At 38.0% G+C, this 19,360-nt stretch overlaps 3 protein-coding genes across 5 annotated transcripts; all 3 read left to right on the plus strand.

The window, feature by feature from the left end:
* Positions 1–3,761: 3,761 nt before the first annotated feature.
* LOC145492880 (DNA-directed RNA polymerase I subunit RPA12-like) lies at positions 3,762–5,760 on the plus strand. Its single transcript, XM_081472257.1, has 4 exons — positions 3,762–3,998; positions 4,316–4,413; positions 4,505–4,614; positions 4,923–5,760. Exons 1-4 carry the CDS (start codon positions 3,860–3,862, stop codon positions 4,945–4,947), a joined length of 372 nt encoding a protein of 123 aa, XP_081328383.1. The 5' UTR covers positions 3,762–3,859; the 3' UTR covers positions 4,948–5,760.
* Positions 5,761–6,656: 896 nt separating this feature from the next.
* On the plus strand, positions 6,657–16,590 carry LOC145492152 (patatin-like phospholipase domain-containing protein 4). 3 transcript variants are annotated; one of them, XM_081471490.1, is made up of 4 exons: positions 6,657–6,709; positions 7,336–7,739; positions 9,839–9,904; positions 10,800–11,331. In XM_081471490.1, the coding sequence occupies exons 2-4, from the start codon at positions 7,341–7,343 to the stop codon at positions 11,133–11,135; spliced, it is 801 nt and encodes a 266-aa protein (XP_081327616.1). In that variant the 5' UTR covers positions 6,657–6,709; positions 7,336–7,340; the 3' UTR covers positions 11,136–11,331. The 3 variants fall into 3 exon arrangements, with proteins under 3 accessions (XP_081327616.1, XP_081327615.1, XP_081327614.1); XM_081471489.1 differs by lacking the exons at positions 6,657–6,709; positions 10,800–11,331 and adding an exon at positions 13,710–16,590 and having other exon boundaries at positions 6,719–7,739; XM_081471488.1 differs by lacking the exon at positions 6,657–6,709 and having other exon boundaries at positions 6,719–7,739.
* A 1,186-nt stretch (positions 16,591–17,776) lies between these two features.
* Positions 17,777–19,110, plus strand: LOC145492153 (adenosine receptor A2b-like). The gene has a single exon (XM_081471492.1). It carries the CDS (start codon positions 17,848–17,850, stop codon positions 18,763–18,765), a length of 918 nt encoding a protein of 305 aa, XP_081327618.1. The 5' UTR covers positions 17,777–17,847; the 3' UTR covers positions 18,766–19,110.
* The last annotated feature ends 250 nt before the right edge of the window (positions 19,111–19,360 follow it).

Below are 19,360 nucleotides of genomic sequence, written 5' to 3' on the forward strand. Positions count from 1 at the left end.
CAGATTTTATTCTTTTTTCGCGAGTAAAAGACGAAGCATAATTTAGAGTGGTTTTCTATGGAGAATCTAATTAGGGTGAGTTCCTTTGGGGTGATCTGGATCAGGATCGGTGATCCAAGATCACTCGGATCATGGTGCATCAAAGGAGCCGATGAATCCGTGACCAGAGCGGACTTATAGGCCCCTTTGATGCACCATGATCTGAGTGATCCTGGATCACTGATCCTGATCCAGATCATCCCAAAGGAACGCACCCTAAAGTATAATCTGGTTGATCTACAAAGGTCTTGGCTTCTTGTGTTTTTACGCCATGTGCCGGTAATTATAATGCACGCAAAGCGGAATTTTTTTGTCCAATGGAAAGCGCCTCCTTACTCCTTCGCCAGGCAAGAGAAAGTATGCGGGAGAAACTTACACTTAGCCAGGGTCGGGTAAGATTGAAAAGTGAAGGACAGTGCAGATCTTTTTTTGGTCAAATCTTTTTTTTTTTGTCGAAGCTAGTAGAACTGTCATCCGTGGTCATGTGTTTCTTTTCTTACGAGCGAAAGTGGACTTTAGTGAGCGTTTTGCCCCTCCCTGCCCATGCTTGCTCTTTCATGTTATCCTACCTCAATAATAATCAATAACGTAGTTTTCAATAACATAATTTTTTAAGCAGAAGACATTGTGAATTTGGAAGGCTAATTTTGGCTCATGGTTTCAAGGGGTGCATGTCCAAATGTAAAATGCATATCTGCTGATTCAGAGGTTTGAGGTTCAATTTATTTTTGGGTAGAGGGAACTCTTGAACCAAAAAAGTGTTTTACAGGTCATTAGCAGTACCTGTGAGTGTAAAATACACCGAATGCAAATATGGCGGACCACTCTGTCAGCGTCGGGACGAGTCGCATGAGAGCGAGGCTATTCAGGCTTTGATGTCGTCGATCTGGTCTGTTTTACTTAGCTGTGGCTACGAGCTGCTGTGTTTTCGAACGCCACGAGAAGGGATATAAATTTTCCACCGTTCGCCTCTTAAGCTAAGGGAAAATAGTGGATCAATGCAATTCGTTGAGACGAAGGAAAGGAGTTCATGATCGCCGCAGGAACTAAAGTTTGTTCGCTACATTTCACCTTTAGAAGATCTTAGAAAAATCGTTTAAATGACGAGCTTATGTGGTGTCTGGTGGTGTTCCAACACGATTTACATGGCCAGTACCTTCCCCAAAGTAAAGAAAAGCTCCTCTTGAAAAACATCTTTTGTCTCAAAGAAGTTGACTTCGCTTCCACTCGCACGGAATCGCACGAAACAAATACCACGGTGTAATAATCAAGCGAATGAACTTCAACTGCCCCCATCGTTGTATCCAGTGAATGCTTTGAGCCAAACGAGCGGAACGACTTGGAGCTAAATGCGGCGGTTGCTTACACATTTTCTAAGATCTTCCAGCCTGAACGAACAAACTTTAACAGTTCCTTCGGTGATCGTGAGCTACTTACCTTCGTCTGTTTTCCCTGAGAGGTGACCGCGGAAACGAAAAAGAAAAAAAAAAACTTTCTCTGCTGTGGAAGATTTCAATTCCTTCTGGTGCCATTCAGGAACACAACAACTTATAGGGAGGGCGAAACAAAAACAGACCATATCGACGACGAAGCAAGACTTTTCTGGAGAAGCAATGTCAAAACAAAACATCAAAGCCTGACTAGCCTCGCTTGCATGCGACTCGTCCCGGGCGCCAACAGAGCGGTCCGCCATATTTGCATTCGGTGTATGCATTCATTCAAGTCTTGTGGTCCACAAAACAGTGACTATGTATTGAATTTAACATTTTCTTCGTAATTTGTGTTAAATATTTTGTAAGAAAGAGACACCAAAGCACTTCCTGTCCCTCAAACCAAGCCAGCGCAAATGTAGAAGTAAACAAGGAGTGCATTTACTTTTATATTTCATATTACTGTTACTTCACCTGGATACAGTTTATAATCAGAGGAAAAAGGGAAACTTTGGCGTACGTGCAAAGATTAAAACAGAACTACCTAATATACCATAAATTCCCGAATTATAGCTCCTTCCCTCAACCAAGCGCCCTCTTCGAATAAGCTCCCCACCTATGGGCCAAAATTTACAATAAGCGCCTCCCCTCGAATAAGCGCCCCCTCCTCTTCCCCTGTTTTATGGACGACTACTGAGACAATAAAACTGATGTATAGTTTTGGTCGTGTTCAATCACAAGCAAGTGGTTATCGACTCATTCAAATACTGCACATTGACCGTCGCAACGGATGGTAGTGAAGATCTGCTGATTAGTAAGTAGTAGTAAGTTGTAGTAAGTAGTAGTGGTAAGTAAGTAGTAGTGAAGATCTGCTGATTAGATTCATTGCCTAAAGCCCAACCAGACTCGTGCAGCAGGCCTAGACCGGATAAACAGATTACGTTGTGTAGTTCCTCAAGAGAGAGGATCCTTCTGACACTTCTGAGGAACTGACACATGCATATATAGAGGATATTACACGTTGGCTCGAAGATATGAATTTTATGTTCTTGCCACGAGAACATAAAATTCATATCTTCGAGCCAACGTGTAATGTTCTTTTTATTATGTGGAGAAACCAATTCAACAAAAGCAAAAGGCGGGAATCGTGCCGTCATTGAACGATACGACACTCACAAAGGTGACATACGGATAATACGCCACTCGGGTCCCGGATGAAGTGGCGTATGGAATCTACGAGTGGTTTAGTTCCCAGTAAAACACTCTTCTCCATATAATAAATTACAATAAAACACGATCATATCTAACAACGAGTTTTTTGGGGAAAAAAAAAAATTAACAAATAGGTCCGCAATGCGTACTTGAGAGCTTATGCTTAGTTTTATTCCATTCGGTTGGAGTTTGTTTTTAAAAGTCACTATCTGGGGAGTTTTATTGCTATAAGTGAGAAGATAATCACTGCAAAGATAAAGGATTTACTTTGAAACTGGAGACATTGTTCTCGTGGTAGAAAACTTGTGGCTCCTTGGTCGCATCCTGGAAGTAAAACCAAACAAGAGAGACGGGCTTGTGAGGAGAGTCAGGCTGAAAACCAAGTCCGCACTCCTGGAGCGTCCCATCGACAAGATTAGTCGTTTTTCTAGAGGCTCCTAGATCCACACTGGAAAAGACGTTGTACCCATAGCCGAACAAAACAACTGGAAGTATGAAGAATTTCCTAAGGCTCAGTAAGAGATCGACATCACCAGCTGCTTCGATAAATCTTCACAGACTGGCCGGGCATCTACCATTACTAAGCATTCTAACGTGGATTCCCTGGAAGTATGCAGAACTTTCTCTACCATCCATAAGACAGGTTGGGGAGGGGGATATTCTCTTTGAAATTGATGTATTCAGTAGGGGTCCAACACCCATTAAGAAAATCAGCACCTTTTGGATCGTAGGAACCTTAAAGCCACTGCATACATATGAGTGTCTTTGATATATTATAATGCCACAGAGTAAATATTAATTAATCAGCTAATGGCCTAGGAAGCATGCTAATCAAAAACAGAAAGTAGTAGAAACCTGTTGCCTTGTTTCATTGGTGTCCATAATTTTGATGCTAATGTTTGTGTGGATAAGGTGCATCAGCTGTCTACTTTACTTTGTTTTTAAACTTTATTTACATAATCGGCTTACACAATCTGTCACCTTACAGTTAGGCCCTGTGACCGTAAACATGGCGGCAACTATCAAGCAAGGAAAAAAAAAGAATAAACAAACAAATAAAGCAAAAATAACCTAGCAGCGTGCCACATGATCGAGTCAGGAGGGAATGGAGACGAGATAGCGAATTGTTGAGCCGCCTGTTAGCATAGTTAATTCAGCGGCTTTCCATACAATTCAAGATGGCGAATAAAGTGAAGCAAGTCGAAACTTTTAGCTGCGATCCAGATTTTTGTCCTCGTTGCGGATCTATTCTCCCTCTACCTGGCTTAACAGATGTCGTTTCTTGCTGTCTTTGTAACTTTCAAAAGGATACGGCTGGTAAGAGTTCAAAAAGTCCTGTTACTAAATAGGGAAACAGAAGCTTAGCCGCCCTCGACTCGAGCGCTCGAGTACACTGTGTACATGTAGCTACCGTTGTCTGTAGAATGTAAGGACTTTATTTAGTAAAATACAAGGCGACCCTGTGTTTACAGTCTAGGTTATATTCCAAATATTGTTGCTGCTTGTATGTGCGACTGCATGAACGCGCTTCCTCCTAATTAACACACCATTATTCTCCATTTTGGAACGAGCTTGAACTTTTTAACGGTGTATGCATTGCTTATATACGCTTATGCTTGCTTCACTAATTTCAGATTTCGAAGGAATAGAAGTGCACTCCAGAAGGGTTTTTAATGTTGCAAAAGAAAAGACAACAGCACCAAAAGATTCTGAGGAACCAATAGGACCCATGGTATAGGACTTAGTAAACATAACTTGTAATCAACAGATGCCAGTGAGGTCATATGAATCCCTGTACCATTTTCATTCTATTTTGAATGTAGGTTGACAGAAAATGTTTGAACTGTGGTCACGAGGGCATGACCTACACCACACGACAAACAAGGTCGGCTGATGAGGGGCAAACAGTGTTCTATGGCTGTCCACAGTGCAAGTGAGCACCATTTGTATTTTTATTACTATCATTTTTTTTTTCTTTTATCCTGTATTGTTCTATAGTAAATATACTTAATGCTTCAGTACTTCTCAATGCAAATGCCTACAGAGTAAGATTTATTCATATTTGATTATGAGTGTATTGGGGAGGTTGCAATAAGCAGAATGCTCAACATTTAGAATGCCCCCAGAATCAAGCAGTACATATTATTCTGTGATGCAGATTTAAATATAAAAATTACTGATTGGAAGCTTATTTTTTAATTTTTTTTTTTTTTTTTTTTTTTTTTTTTTTTCATTTCACAGGATACAGGAAACAGAGTACTCATAGAATCTTATATAAATACTTCACTTTTGTAAATTATTGGTATGCATGCACCTGGATGGATGCAGTCAATGGATGTTATGTGGCAAACCCGAGTAAAACCTGACACAGCAAAATTACCAACATGACTGTACCACAGATCTAAAATGTAGACTGCCTGTTCTGAAGTCTGACTCGCAATGCCAATTCACCAGGCCACTATACCTCCCATTTCTTTTAGAATACCTATTTATTTGACTTCCTGTGTGATAACTAGTTACATCCTAATCGTCTGCCTCTTAGTTCACTTTGATTGACTTGTGTTATTAAGTCTCCTGTGTTTAATTGATCGTAGTGAAAATGCAAATGGTCATTTTTCTAGACCTTTTGAAACCCTTTGATACAGCTAAGAAGTCCAGTAAGGGGAAAAGTTCCAACACATGACAGTGATTAAACAGCAACCACAGTTAAGAGGCTGCTAAAATTGCAGTGAAGGACAAGGTTGTGTTGAAATTCTGTTGGTGATTTGAGGACCTTTTAAATTGCAAAATAAAAAGGTGTGAAATTTTGAAAAGGGCATGCATAACCCTCTAACAATGCCTGAATCAGTTAACCAGAGGTATAGCCCTTTTGCATGACCCTGTGTCAATTGTGAAAAATATCAAATAATATTTTGGACCACAAGTCATGCAGTGGTACAGATCAGAAGCTGGTTTTTACTCCATCATGGTTTCTATAATATAAAGATTATCTTTTTTTTGGCTGAAAAATGAAAGAATTGCTAAATGAATGTTGTAAAACAGCAAATGAAATAAAAAGCTGGAAAATAAAACAAACAAACAACAACAACAAAAAAACAATTTTAAAGCTTTCAATGGTGTGTTATCCTTTGTCCTATGTTTTTCTTTTTGTGTAGTTCCAGCAAATATCCATACCCCCACCATGAGATTGAACCTTCCTCTCCCCCCACCCACCCCTCTCCCCCTTCGGATCCGTCTGGAAATTCCAGGTTTGGTTCATTCTTTTCCATTGCAATTTAGCCCCCTTGGGGTGGGTATTAATATTCTCTGTAACCTGACACATTTTCAATGAAAAGCTTATACAACTAATTGAAAGTAACAATTTTAGGCTGATATTGTTTTTAGCTGATGATACAAATATGTCAAACATCTCATAAAGATACTGTACTTTAGCCAAACAGACTTTTCTCTTTTGTTGAATTTATGCAAAATATACACCTGTAAGCTTTTCTTGAACAAATAAATTTAAAATGCACAAAAGATCTAAATTTACGGGATATGGAATATTAAGACCAGAAATTAACGGGATATGGTATACCCCCTCCCCCCCCCCCCCCCCCCAGTTTCACAGGGGTTTCAACAAGGGCCGAGCACCGGGCAAATTGACCGGCTGTGAGGATGATTTGGTCTGCCTGGTTTGATCATCTAGTGGAAAGTTAATGAAACCCCTCCTTTAATGGAGTCTCAATATTGTTTGCAGTCATTTATCTCATTATATGATTTCCAACACAAAAAACAAAAAAAAAATTAAGAGAACGAGAGAAAAGGAAAGAAAAGAAGCAAAGGAGAGAAACTAAATAGAAGAAAACGAAAACAAATTCGATGACCGGGTTAAATCCAATTTTCTTTTGCCAAGTCCACCGATTCCAGTTTTTCGTACAAGCGTGGTTACATTTCATAAACTCTTTAAGCGTGGTCGCTAAGTCGATGTTTTCATGATCGCTTAGTGCTGTCTCCAGTTTAGGAGTTCTTTTTGCAGAAGAGAAAAGGTAACTTGGATCTTTACTTTAGTAACGCTAGCCTTTCTACTTTAACAAAAATTAACTGTGTCGTAAGATGCAACGATTTCTCTTGGAATTTTTTTTACTTGCTCCGTATTACCTCGTGATCGTTTTGAAGCAATCGCTCGTCAGCTGATTTAAGGAGGAGATAGGAGGTTCTTTGTTTGTTTGTTTGTTTGTCTGTTTATCTGGGGTCAGAGATAAGGATGTGACGTGAACAGAGTTGGATTGATATTACAGTACTCAGTGTATAAGTTTACTCATTTCTTATTATTCAGTTTATAATTTGATAAATTGTTAGAGCAATCAGTCCGTAAAAATTATTTACATGCTTCTAACTTGACTGGAGGCAATCCTCTGTTCCACTGATCATTTCTTTTCTAGGGGAGAGAATGACCAATACATGTAAGCCTGCTAAACTTATCCTGTGATCTTTATTTCATTGCTGGCTGCCTGAGTTCTCTGTATTTTACTAAATATGAGTTTGTTAACTATCCACTCTAAAAGTTGTCGTCATGGCTGTTTACATCTTCACACTATACCCACACAGTTCATTGAATTCATTTACGACACACATCTCTGCTCAATTTTAATATTCGTCTTTCCCCATGCAGATTTCATGAACCTATCATTTGCAGGCTGTGGTTTTCTTGGAGTTTACCATCTTGGAGTTGCAGCCTGCCTGTCATCACATGCACCGCAATTTCTGAAGAATGTGACAGCTTTCGCAGGGGCTTCTGCAGGATCTCTGGTTGCCGCAGTATTGGCAACATCAGCCCCACTGAACAAGTGTTCCGACTATGTGATTGACCTTACTCATGATGCTCGCAGACACCCTCTGGGACCTTTTAATCCACAGTTTGACTTAGTAGGGAATCTAAGAAGAGGACTTGAGCTTCATCTGCCATCTAACTCACACAGAGTTTGTTCAGGAAGGCTATTTGTCTCTGTAACAAGTTTAAAAGACAGGAAGAATGTGATTATATCAGAGTTTGATTCAAAGGAAGAGTTGATCCAGGTACATGTATAATCAAACATAGCCTTTTATTACTCCAAAATTGTTATAGTCTCCTTGATGTTCACCATTGTAATACAAATAACCTCCCTCAAACATTGGAGGGAAGCCCATTTTCATCAGTGAATGGCTTAACAACAACATTCTTTTTATACAAGACCTGTTGAACAGCAATGGCCAGTTTATGTCTTATCAAGAATTTAAAAACAAATTCGCTTGCAAATCAAACTTTCTCCAATTTTATCAAGTTGTAAGTGCGATACCAAAGCATCTAGCCACAAAAGCGAAAAACACATTACCACCAGAAAGCGAACCATACATCGAGAACAACTCCCTTTTCCAACTAGACGACTTGACAGAAATTAACTTAGTCAAAGCCAAAACTAGGGACTTCTATTGTTTAATTAACAAAAAAATTCACACGAGGTGTCAAACTGGCCCAACAAAATGGAATCAAACCATGCAGTTGGACGGGGAGACATGGAAAAAAATATTTTCCTTGCTGAAAACATTTGTAAGGAAACTAAATTAAAAGAATTTCAATTCAAACTTATTCATAGAATTGTTGTAACAAAAAAGGAACTTTTTAGATACGGAATCAAAACTAATGATGAATGCTTCTATTGCGCTGAACATGATTCAATTGATCACACATTTAATGATTGCGAATTTGTTAAGAGCTTTGTTAAAAACGTCATCGACTGGTTTAATGCTGTCAATAATTTGAATTTTAGTCCAACAATAGAAGAAAAACTATTTGGCATCATGCCCGGCCCATACGATAAAACATTATTAAAGAAATTTAATTATACGATCTTGTTTATGAGATTCTACATCTATACTTGTACGATGCAAAACAAAGCTATTCACCTCTCCACTTTCGTTGATAAAGTGTTAACCAAATACAGAATAGAACATCTTTCTTAATAATTCAATAGGAAAATACACCCCTCCTCCTAAGCATTATAAGTGACATGCACTTGTATACACACCTATTTCACTTAAATATTATAATTGGCACTAGTAACAATGTAAATACTGTACTTGTAAACACATTTATATTATATTATATCATATCATATCATATCATATCATATCATATCATATCATATCATATCATATCATATCATATCATATCATATCATATCATATCATATCATATCATATATCATATCATATCATATCATATCATATCATATATCATATTATATTACTTATATATTATAATCAGCACTTGTAATAATGTAAATACTGCTCTTGTAACAATGTAAATACTGTACTTGTAAACACACCTACATCACTTATATATTATAATTAGCACTTGTAACAATGTCAATACTGTACTTGTAATCACACTTATATTACCTATACACAGTAATTAGCACTTGTAACAATGTAAATACTGTACCTGTAAGCACATGCAGATAACAAATAAAATTAAATTTAAAAAAAAAAAAAAAAAAAAACCTCCCTCAAAAGTACAGTCAGCTCCATGCTCCTGCTCTGTACTATGTTTATGGATGGGACCCTTTAAAATTGTTAGTTGATGCCTTTGAAATCAGCAGGTTAACCTATTAAGCATATTTGATCATGTTCGTCATGTGGAAAATTGCACTATATTTAAGTGTTAATTATTGTTGTTGTTGTTGTTGTTATTATTATTATTATTATTATTATTATTATTATTATTATGAGAAGATGAGTTAAATTAATTAACTGAACTAAATTGATCACTCAGCCCTGATGATGAAAATGATTTATTGAGCAAAATTTAAAGTCAAAGTTTAAATTTTTTTGTTTTTTTTTTAATTTCTTGAATCATAATTTGCCTTGTGGCATTTGTTAGTAAAAGTTGTAAACACAGAGGTCTGCAAAGATCATTTTTTTACTTTGCAAGTAGTGTTTAATTTGAGACTTTGATTGACGGGGTGATTGTTTAACTGTGATTGATTTGCATGTGTACTGAGTTTGTGTTACACGGTATGCTTTAGAGGGTGTTATTACTACAATATTTTAGTTTTCTACCAACTGTTGTTTAAAAATTGAGTGATTGTTATTAAATCTGACTCTATATATTTGTTTCACCTTTCTGCTACTACAAGGTTTTACTGGCAAGTTGCTACATTCCTTTTTATGCTGGACTGACATTTCCTCAATTCAAAGGCCAGGTAAATAAAGTTACAAAATTAATCATCTGTTCAATCTATCAACTTTGATGAATTTTTAATTACCCTCTATTTATATTATGAGCAATGCACCAAGTTAAACATGATTTCCTATAAATGTAGTCGACCAGGCATGGTATTTATTCATTGCTTGACTTTTAGATTGAAGTAACTTGTAGTTCAATGGGTCAATAGCTAAAAATCAGCTCAGCCAATCAGATTGCTCTATTGCCTGTCCAATATTGTCACTTTTAAGAGTACAAATATTTGGTCAGCTGTACTGTCCCAAATGATGCTGCTAACCACTCCTAAAGGCTTATTATTAAGTGTTATTGATTACTTTTCAAAACAAAGTAAATGTTTTTGTATAGAAGATTCGAACTTTTTCTTTTTCTTCAATTCTTACTCTCTTGTCGTCGTTCTATTTTTGAGTACACCAGTCAGAATTGCCTGCTTGAAGTTTACTTTTTGTTTCCAGTCTTTGATCCCCTGATTTGTTCTAAAAATGTTCTGTCATGAAATAAATCCCTTATTAACTGTGGTGGTGTGGGACCATACTGAGACTCACAGGGAGAATTATAATAATATTATTATCAGCACTTAGGCTTTCTCACCCAGACCTCACTCTACCCTGTCTGTATTGTCAAGACCTTGGACCGATAACATCCTGGTACAGCTTGCATGCTTGGTTAATAATTGTTTCATTAATATTATGTGTATTAGTTGTAAAAAAAAAAACTAAATCATCTGGTCAAAAAGGTATTATGAAACTACTAAGGGCATGACTGTATTTCACTGCTTTTTACTTGGCAGAGCATTGATTGATTAGTAACCACCCTCACCTTTTGGTTTGTCCTCACAATCGGGGCTGTTGAACATCTCTTTTATTTTTTGACAGAAATGGGTTGATGGTGGACTAAGTGATAATTTGCCAAGGCTTCCGTTTGGCCGAACTATACGCATTTCTCCATTCAGTGGTAATGGCAATGATATCTGCCCACAGGACGAGTCGCAGGGCTTTACCAATGTCACATTCCGTAATATGAATGTCTACGTAAACAGGGAAAATCTGCAAAGGGAACTGCAAATATTTATACCTCCCAAAAAGGAAGGGATAGAGAGTTTAGTTCAGTTAGGTTATAATGACACTCTACGGTTTCTTCAAGAGGAGAACCTGTGCAGCTATCCTGTAGCCCCTCGACCATCTGCTTTGCCCATGGAAAATCAAGATTAGAATTTATTATGAAATGGCCTTTTTATATGTACTATTTGAAACCTATAGTGTCTGCCTTAGTTAGCAATTTTTGTTTTGTTCCAGTACCCTTTGTATTTTAGTCTTTCACCTTTGTAAATCCAGGGAAGATATAGAAAAGGGATTGAGAGGTACTTAAATAAAACAGACCAAGTTGGCTCAGCAAAAGTTTTAAAAAGGTGTTGCCCATTGATTCTAGTTTCTCAAGGCTGTGGTCTAAGAAAAAGTATGAAGAGCCCAAAGGTTCCTAACCATGAAATCCTGGGTTCCCGGCATTTACGCTTATATGAAAAAGTAAGTTTTTCCAGTCGCCCAAAGGCTCAGCTAAGCCCTGTTTCTTCAAGCTGTGTGTTTCCGAGGATTCGGAGGACTGAACCCCAACTCTGTTTCTCGACTTTTTCTAAAACCTGTGTCCAGTTGTCCTTGAACCCAACCTGTGTTCTATATGGTCACACGGGTCGATTCATGTTTTAGTTATTCCAGCTTAAATATGCTGCTGATGTAATGACTGATGCGCAAATGAGCAAAAATATTATATACAGTGGGACTCCGACTTACGGTCACTTCGTTAATGCGGACACCTCATTATTACGGCCACCCCTTTTTGTCGTGGCGAAACACCCATGCATTTACTATAAGAACACCCCGTTAATGCAGCCACCTCGTTAACACGGCCAACGGCCGCTTTCTGAAACCCCAACCTGTATAAGCCTTTATTATTTTACCCCCTTTATGCGGCCACTCAAACCAGTTATATTCATCGTTCCGTTGTTAATAGTGTATGTGCTGATTGAAGTTTCATTGCTTTAAAGATACATATCTACATTCCAATGCTTATCAAAGAAAAGCTGTTTAGAAGTGCAATTGTGAAATATCTGTTTAGAAGTCACTCAATTTAGACCAGCCATGAACTTTTACCCTTGGCCCGTTGGTGATCGTATTAACGGGGCTCCACTGTGTACTAAGCAATTAGATTATGAGCTCGACATTTCTATCGCGTGATGGTGGACTTGGGCGCAGCCCGAGTCAGCTTTCTCGCATAGAAATCGAGAGCGAATAATCTCATTGCTTTAGTATAAATCTACTAGTCGTTCAAAACTTTAGAATATCTAAACACTCTTCACAGACACCTCGAAAACGCAAATAAGCGGCCGTCATTCTGTTAACAAGCGCACACTGCCACGCTACTCACTATCTATCACAGTATAGATAGTGAGTAGTGTAGCCAATCAGAGAACAGCATTTGTAATAGAACGCTAGTAGATTTATACTAAAAATAAATAGATTGATATAATGAATGGGGAATTTGATATTATGTAGAGCAAAACAGGGTCATGTATACATGTAGACGTGTCTTTTTACTATTTAGTCATTGAATTTAGTTTGAGGGTGAAAATTTTTGTGTCAAAGAAAATATGTATTGCTGAGGCTGTTACTACATTGCATTATTAATAAAATCAATTGGCAAAAATAATTGTTTCTCATTCCAAGATAACCTTGAATACATTTTTAATTTTTTATATGAGTAGCTAATCTGAGATTGTTAACATGAATACTAATAATCATATCCTTGTGTCTTTGTTTTGTTTTGATTACAAGAGAACAATACGCAGCTCCAACTGTTGCGACTGAAACAAGTTTTGGTAAATTCAGTTCAATTTTCTTAGTGGAACGCCGAGTTCTATCGGGACTACTGATTGGTTGTGGCTGAAATGACTGCTAGTGAACATTGATCGACTAATTCAATCGAAAACGATTGTAAGCGGAAACTTTTTGTTTCAGCCGACTTTGATGCCGGCAGTCCGACCAACCAACTTAAAACCGGATTTGGCTGATCGAACGCGGAAAAACCCAACCAACCTTAGTTGTTTACCAGTATACTTATGCAAATAACCAACCTTAATTGTTTACCAGTATACTTATGCAAATGATGCAATCTGATTGGCTGAGCTATCGTATACTACCAGCCATTAGTGTGCAGACCCTGTGCAGTGGCCAGGGGTCGTTCATAGGCAAAGTTTTCTCATTTTTCTGGATAGTTCATTTCCCAAGCTATAGAACACTTGAGGAAGGAAACTGACCGTTATGCGACTTTAATACTTAACCCTTTGACTACCAAATTTTCACAAGAAAGCCGTTTTTTGCCGTTAAATCATGACGCTAAATGGGCCTTAGTCTTGCCACAGGCGGTCCAGACGTTGAATACGATTAATACGTGACATTAGGCCGTTGGCGATTGCGTTGCAATTTTAGCCCTTACGAAATTGTATACGTGTATGCCTAGGGTTTATATATAAGCGGTAGTTTACGGTATTCGGGAGTTTTGAGAGCACGGGGGAAGCTAGGGTTGCCTTGACTGCACCAAATTCAAAACCACTCTAGCACTTCACCGCGGACCTCTTTAGAGCTGTATCGAAGTAGGAGAGAATTACTTGTGCCGAGGTAGATGTCTTTTTACTCTGACGTTTCAGTACATTGCACCTTCGAATTCTATCGCTCTTTGAAGCCTTTTTTGTTTAATTTTTTATTTTTATTATTATTTTTTTTTTAACCCAGGCATGGTACGATGGTGGTTTCACTGACAACCAGCCACTTCCCCCCACGGGATTTACGATAAGAGTGTCGCCGTTCAGCGGGAATAGCGAGATCTGCCCGCGGGATGAATCCCGCGTCTTTTCGGAAATGAACTGGAGGAACATGCATGTGTACGTCAACAGAGAAAACATGCGAAGGGCAAGAAACATCTTGTATCCACCAAGAAAACGACTATTGACTCAACTTTATGGGAATGGCTATAACGATGCGCTGCAATATATCAAGGAAAGTCTACTGGCCTAGCAATACTAGATTTTTGTGGGGACTTTTTTAATACAATTGTGTGTTTTTTGGTACTGGTTTGTAGTGAGATTTGTAGTCCAGCATTGGGAGATTTAAGATTTGTGTAGGAGTACGTGACACACCCATCTCATTCCATAAGCTACCCTCTCTACCCAAAACGAACATAAGACCGTGACGAGGGCTCTGGAAACGTCACTGGTTTGAAATTCGAAAATCATACTCGTCATCAATCTCGTGCTCATAGTCGTGCCAATCTTAAAAGTCCTTTCTTCCGTGTTGAGTGTGAACAATTTGCCTACTAATGCCTGCACATCTAAATTGACTACGGGAAAGCTGTGGTTGTAAATCGCCAGTTTAAGGCCAACAAGGGCAGCTTTATCTGGTAAGACATGTTTCGATGTGGTTTACATCGTCATCAGTTACTGGAAATGGCTCGAATGGGTACAGCCAAAGCCAAGAGATTATGATATATCGAGAAAAGTCGATTGATGGAGAATGACTAAATTTTTTGTGTGTGCGTGGGCGTGTACGTGTTTGTTACTGTTTTTAGGATAGAAGGATAGAACTATTTAATAGCTAACCGCAACCAATCAGATAAAATGTAAACATGTTCTAGTTAGACAAGGAAGTTGATGAACCCAAGTTGTTTAGATATCGCTAAAATGACCGTGCAAAATAGGAAATGAAATTAAAACGTGTCACAGAATGAACGTTTTTCTGGCTGAAGTAATTCTAAGCTAGGTTGAAGCAACCTAGTGTGTTAAAGTGCAACATTATTGGAATGTCCGCATAAGAATGGTAACTTTTGTTTTGGTCTTAAGACACTTAAACGAAAAGCGCTCTAAACATGTAAGGGTTGGTCGTGACTGAGGAAAATTGCGACACACTACGAACAGCAAAACTGAAAAGACAGGCTAATTTTATCAAGATGCGCCGCGCGTACACAAACACGGTTCTCTTTATATCGTGACCAAGGGCGTTAGGAATATTAAACCCCGTTCAAGGAAAAGTCTCGAAAATGGATACCCCGCTCTAGATCAGGAGTCCCAAAATCACGACCCCGTTGGGCGGGTAAAATAGGTACTGTGGGGGAGTACCCCGGGATCTCGTGCAGGGGAATCACATGATTATCGTGAGTTCATCGTTTTCGGAAAGCTCCGTTTTCAAAATGTTTTCCTTCAACACGAAAACGCAAAGCCGGCGTTTTCAAATTTCTCCTGTTTGAAGAGCGTTTTCGAAAAGCCCCGTTTTCGTGACGGTTAGTGTGGAGGGTAGGCCTAACCGTAGAAATAAAGCTGCGTTTTCAAATTTCTCCGGCGTAATGTGAACGGGGCCTTAGGCATGATTCAGCAATAACAAGAAGCGCTGCTGTTGTTATTTTCCAAGTAATAGACTGGATTTCTTCGGTTATTTTATGCCACATATACAGTTTTGTGTATTTTCCAAGATATGTAACTGTTTTTATCATGGAAACTGTCTACTTCTTCTTGTTGCTTTTTTCTGTTTTTGTTTTTTTGTTTTTGTTTTTGTTTTTTTTTTTCCTTTTAGGATAAGTTCTTCAATGAGTCACACGAGATTCTAATCAATAAATGTTATGGACTAATATACTGGGTCAATAATGAAGCATATGTACTTGAAGTTTGCACGAGTGACAGCTTTACCTTGGGAATTCACACGTGTTTATGAAGAATAGTCCATTTAGGAAAAGAATACTTCCTTTCGTTTGTATTTTTCGGAAATGAAAATGTCATCTCGCTTCCTCAGGTCGATTACAGTTTCCGATCGATATGGCGCACTTTAGCTAAAAAGCACCAGATAACAGAAAAGATTACAAGCGATTTTCTGTGATTTGTGTCAAGTTTTCTTTTCGGGGTTCGGTAGTGACGATCAATGACTGCATGCTGCGAGAGACAGAACCTTCTGTTGTGCTCACAGTTCGTTGTATAAAATCTAAATGAAAATGGCTGCACTTACCAGCCACCAAAAGTGAAGATAAACTGTGGTTTGATTGATTTTTCGTCCCTGCTCAGTTTGTTTATTTGCTAATAATGCCCCTTTTCCATTTGGCTTAGTTTTTCCCATTTTCTTATTTGACGAAAAAATGCAAACAAATCGTCAAGTATTGATTTTTCATTTTAACTTATCCTCATCATCACATCTAAATGGGTGACCACTTGTCAATAATACGTGCCAGTAATTTCTGGTTTAATTTTCGTTGCCTTTTAATATGAAATTACTGTTTTTATAAGCTAACTTATGACGAGATTTTAATTAAATGAAATTCTTTTTGATGGATCAGAAATGTTTCCAGCTGCCTCTTGAAACACCCCATGCAAATTAAATACTCACTTTTTGAATTTGCGATTTGTTTGGCAAATCAAATAGTCAAATACAAAAATAGTTTGCCAATAGATTATGTTTATTCGGTGGCAAAACATGTCAACCAGCAAGTGCTTTGCATCGACCCAGCGTCCTTCCTTCTCAATGGTACGGACCCCGGTACGTAATTCGAACTCGTATTTCGAAATCCACGTTACATCGAACTCAAAACCATTTTCCTTAGATTTGTTCTTCAGTCACTTACTATCGGCTACTTCCAACTCCCGCTATTTCGAATTATTTTTCGATTCCCTGCGATTCGAAATAGCGGGATTCAACTGTATTTGCTTTTTGTAAGCGCCGCGAGAAAATATTATGAATTGGGTACTAATTTCTTTGAATACAATTCCCCGCCTTCTAGTTAGGAAGATGCTTTCAGTAAACGCCAGTGAAAAATAATTCGAACACAGTTTGCTTGCCCAAATTTAGCCCAGGAAATTTACTTATCTTAAGAGCTGGGGTTAATTAACCGCTTCGCCCCAACTGTTAATTAGTCAAGTTTCGTTAATTACCCTTCACTACCTTTTTTTCCCGGTTTTGCTTTTCTAGAAAATATGAAAATGCTAGAATTATTGATAAGTGGCTTAGAAGCAAAGTAAGCTATCTCAAAATTCATAACTGGAAATATTGTTTTTATTTCGCTAAAAGTAAGTAAATAAAAATAGACCTCCAACCAAAAATGTTCAATAAATCATGATCAATACCTTTTTTGATAATAATCTGGTTCTGAAATAGAGTTTGGAAGTATTGTTTGTTGACCAGTTTTGGAGCTTGACTGACTTCGTCTCGTATCCCTTAAAAAAGCTTACAAAATTTTATAGTAAACTATCTTTGTAAACGTCCCTCCGGAACAAACATTTTTTTATCATAATAGAATGTGAGCGTGTCTTAGTACGAGTTGTAACGGACGGCTTGCCGAGTCTAACAGTTGGTCAGTAATACATGTCAGCTTTTCATTAAGGTTATTTTTAAAGTTATATGATAAAATATTGATTGTAATCGCTTTTTTCCACCTTAATACTTTCACCTGCTGCGTAAGTAGGGCAAAACATTAAAAGGCAATAGATAACCAATATCACTATCTCGATAATTATTTAGGGTGAAATATAATTTCAAATATTATCGTGGCATTATGTTTTAACTGATATCTCGAACGTTAAGGATCAAAAGAGAATTGTGAGGAAAACCAGAGTAAGTTGCACAATATTAATTCAATGTCAGGGAAATGCACAAGATCATTTGGCTTGAGGTTATTGAATTATTTATAAACGTCAACTATCACAAATACATCATTTAACAGCTTGCTTTCCATTAAAGGGAACAAATAACACTTTTCTGCTGTGCCAAATGACCAATTGCCAGGAAAGTTCACCCATCAATTGCCACTTCGTTTTCTGATACTGTTGGCCTCAGCTGAGACGCAAAACGTCGCTTTGGACGTCGCATCATCGTCTTTTCACGTTAAAAAAGTGAAACAATGAATACAACACTTCAAGAAAACGATTCCAGCTTAGACAATTGTCTGGAGTGCGAGCTGCAAGATTGTCCGGTTGGATTAAGTCAAACATCACAGGTTATTTTCACTTCGATATGTCTCATATCAGGCATTTTTGCAATTGGGGGAAACTTTGCGCTTCTGATAGCCTTTTACCGTACCTCAGCGTTGAGCACGAGGGTTAATGCTTATTTCATTGCTTCGCTCGCTTTTGCCGACTTCATGATCGGGTTGACAATGACGCCATTGTACATCTGTTACGCAGTAGCTTATGACACATTGTGGCTCATCAAGCTGGAAGGATACCTCTGGATTGTGACAGTAACAGCGACAACTTACAGCTTAAGCGCCGTGAGTTTTGATAGGTTTGTAGCGGTCGTGTACCCCCTGCGTTACCACGGAGTCATGACGGAGAAACGATGCCGTGCTGTTATCGTTTTTATTTGGTTTGGATCCGTTATCTTTGGCTCGCCCAGGCTCGTTCTTGATGACTTTGTAAAGCTAGAAAAACTATGGATCACCTGTTCTGTTGCCACGGTGGCAATTCCTCTCACGATCATGTCTTGCTGTTATGGCAAAATTTTCTCAGTTGTTCGGAAACAGAGTCGTGCAGTTACCGATTCACATTTATCAAGAACAAGCGTCGGCAACAAAAAGGCTGCTGTGACCATCGGGATTATAGTCAGCTTGTTTATTGCAACCTTTCTCCCAAGCGTTGTTGTATACTTTATGCTTTTATTCGAAAATGATCTCTGTAAGGAACTCATACTAAATGATGTGTGGTTGTGGGTTGCCCTTGTATCGTTTACCCATTCTGCATTTAACCCTTGGGTTTATGGACTCAGGTATAGAGAATTAAGACATGCCTTAAAACAGATTTTTCTTAAAGGCAATGCTTAGTGTTCGTTTTCTCTTCAGATGCAACTGTGATAAAGTTGAACCTTTCCTCACGGACACTTGCGTAGTAATACAGACAATTCCATAATACAGGCAGTTCTCTTGCTCTCAGAGAAACCAACTTAACCAGCACTGTATAAACCTGACACCTGTAATACAGACGCTCAGCTCTGCCACACGTACTGGTGTCACTCCTTTTAAAGATCATGTTTTAGACTATACCTCTGTACAAAGCGTCTGAATTTGATTTCTTGTCTCTATGTTTTCTTAGCCGTTTGAACTCTAAGCTAACAGACCTAAATAAAGAGTTATAATAAACATGTTTCTGTTTACGTTTAGAACTATACACCGAAGTATTATTCAGATCTCTACTGAATTTCTAATTTATTTTATTCAGATTTCTTTTGTGTACATAACTGAATTTTGGGCGCTAAGAGCACACATATAAATATATGATTAGGCATATCTTATACTATAGATATTTAATTGTATTGTTTTTTGTGGCAATGCAATTTATTTTATTATTTATTTATGTTTTTCAATTTCATACACGTTCGTATTTTGATCAAGCTTACCTAGCTCCTAGGCGGAATGTGTT

Source organism: Orbicella franksi, chromosome 7, assembly GCF_964199315.1.
Source record: "Orbicella franksi chromosome 7, jaOrbFran1.1, whole genome shotgun sequence".
In the NCBI taxonomy this organism is placed as follows: Eukaryota; Metazoa; Cnidaria; class Anthozoa; order Scleractinia; family Merulinidae; genus Orbicella; species Orbicella franksi.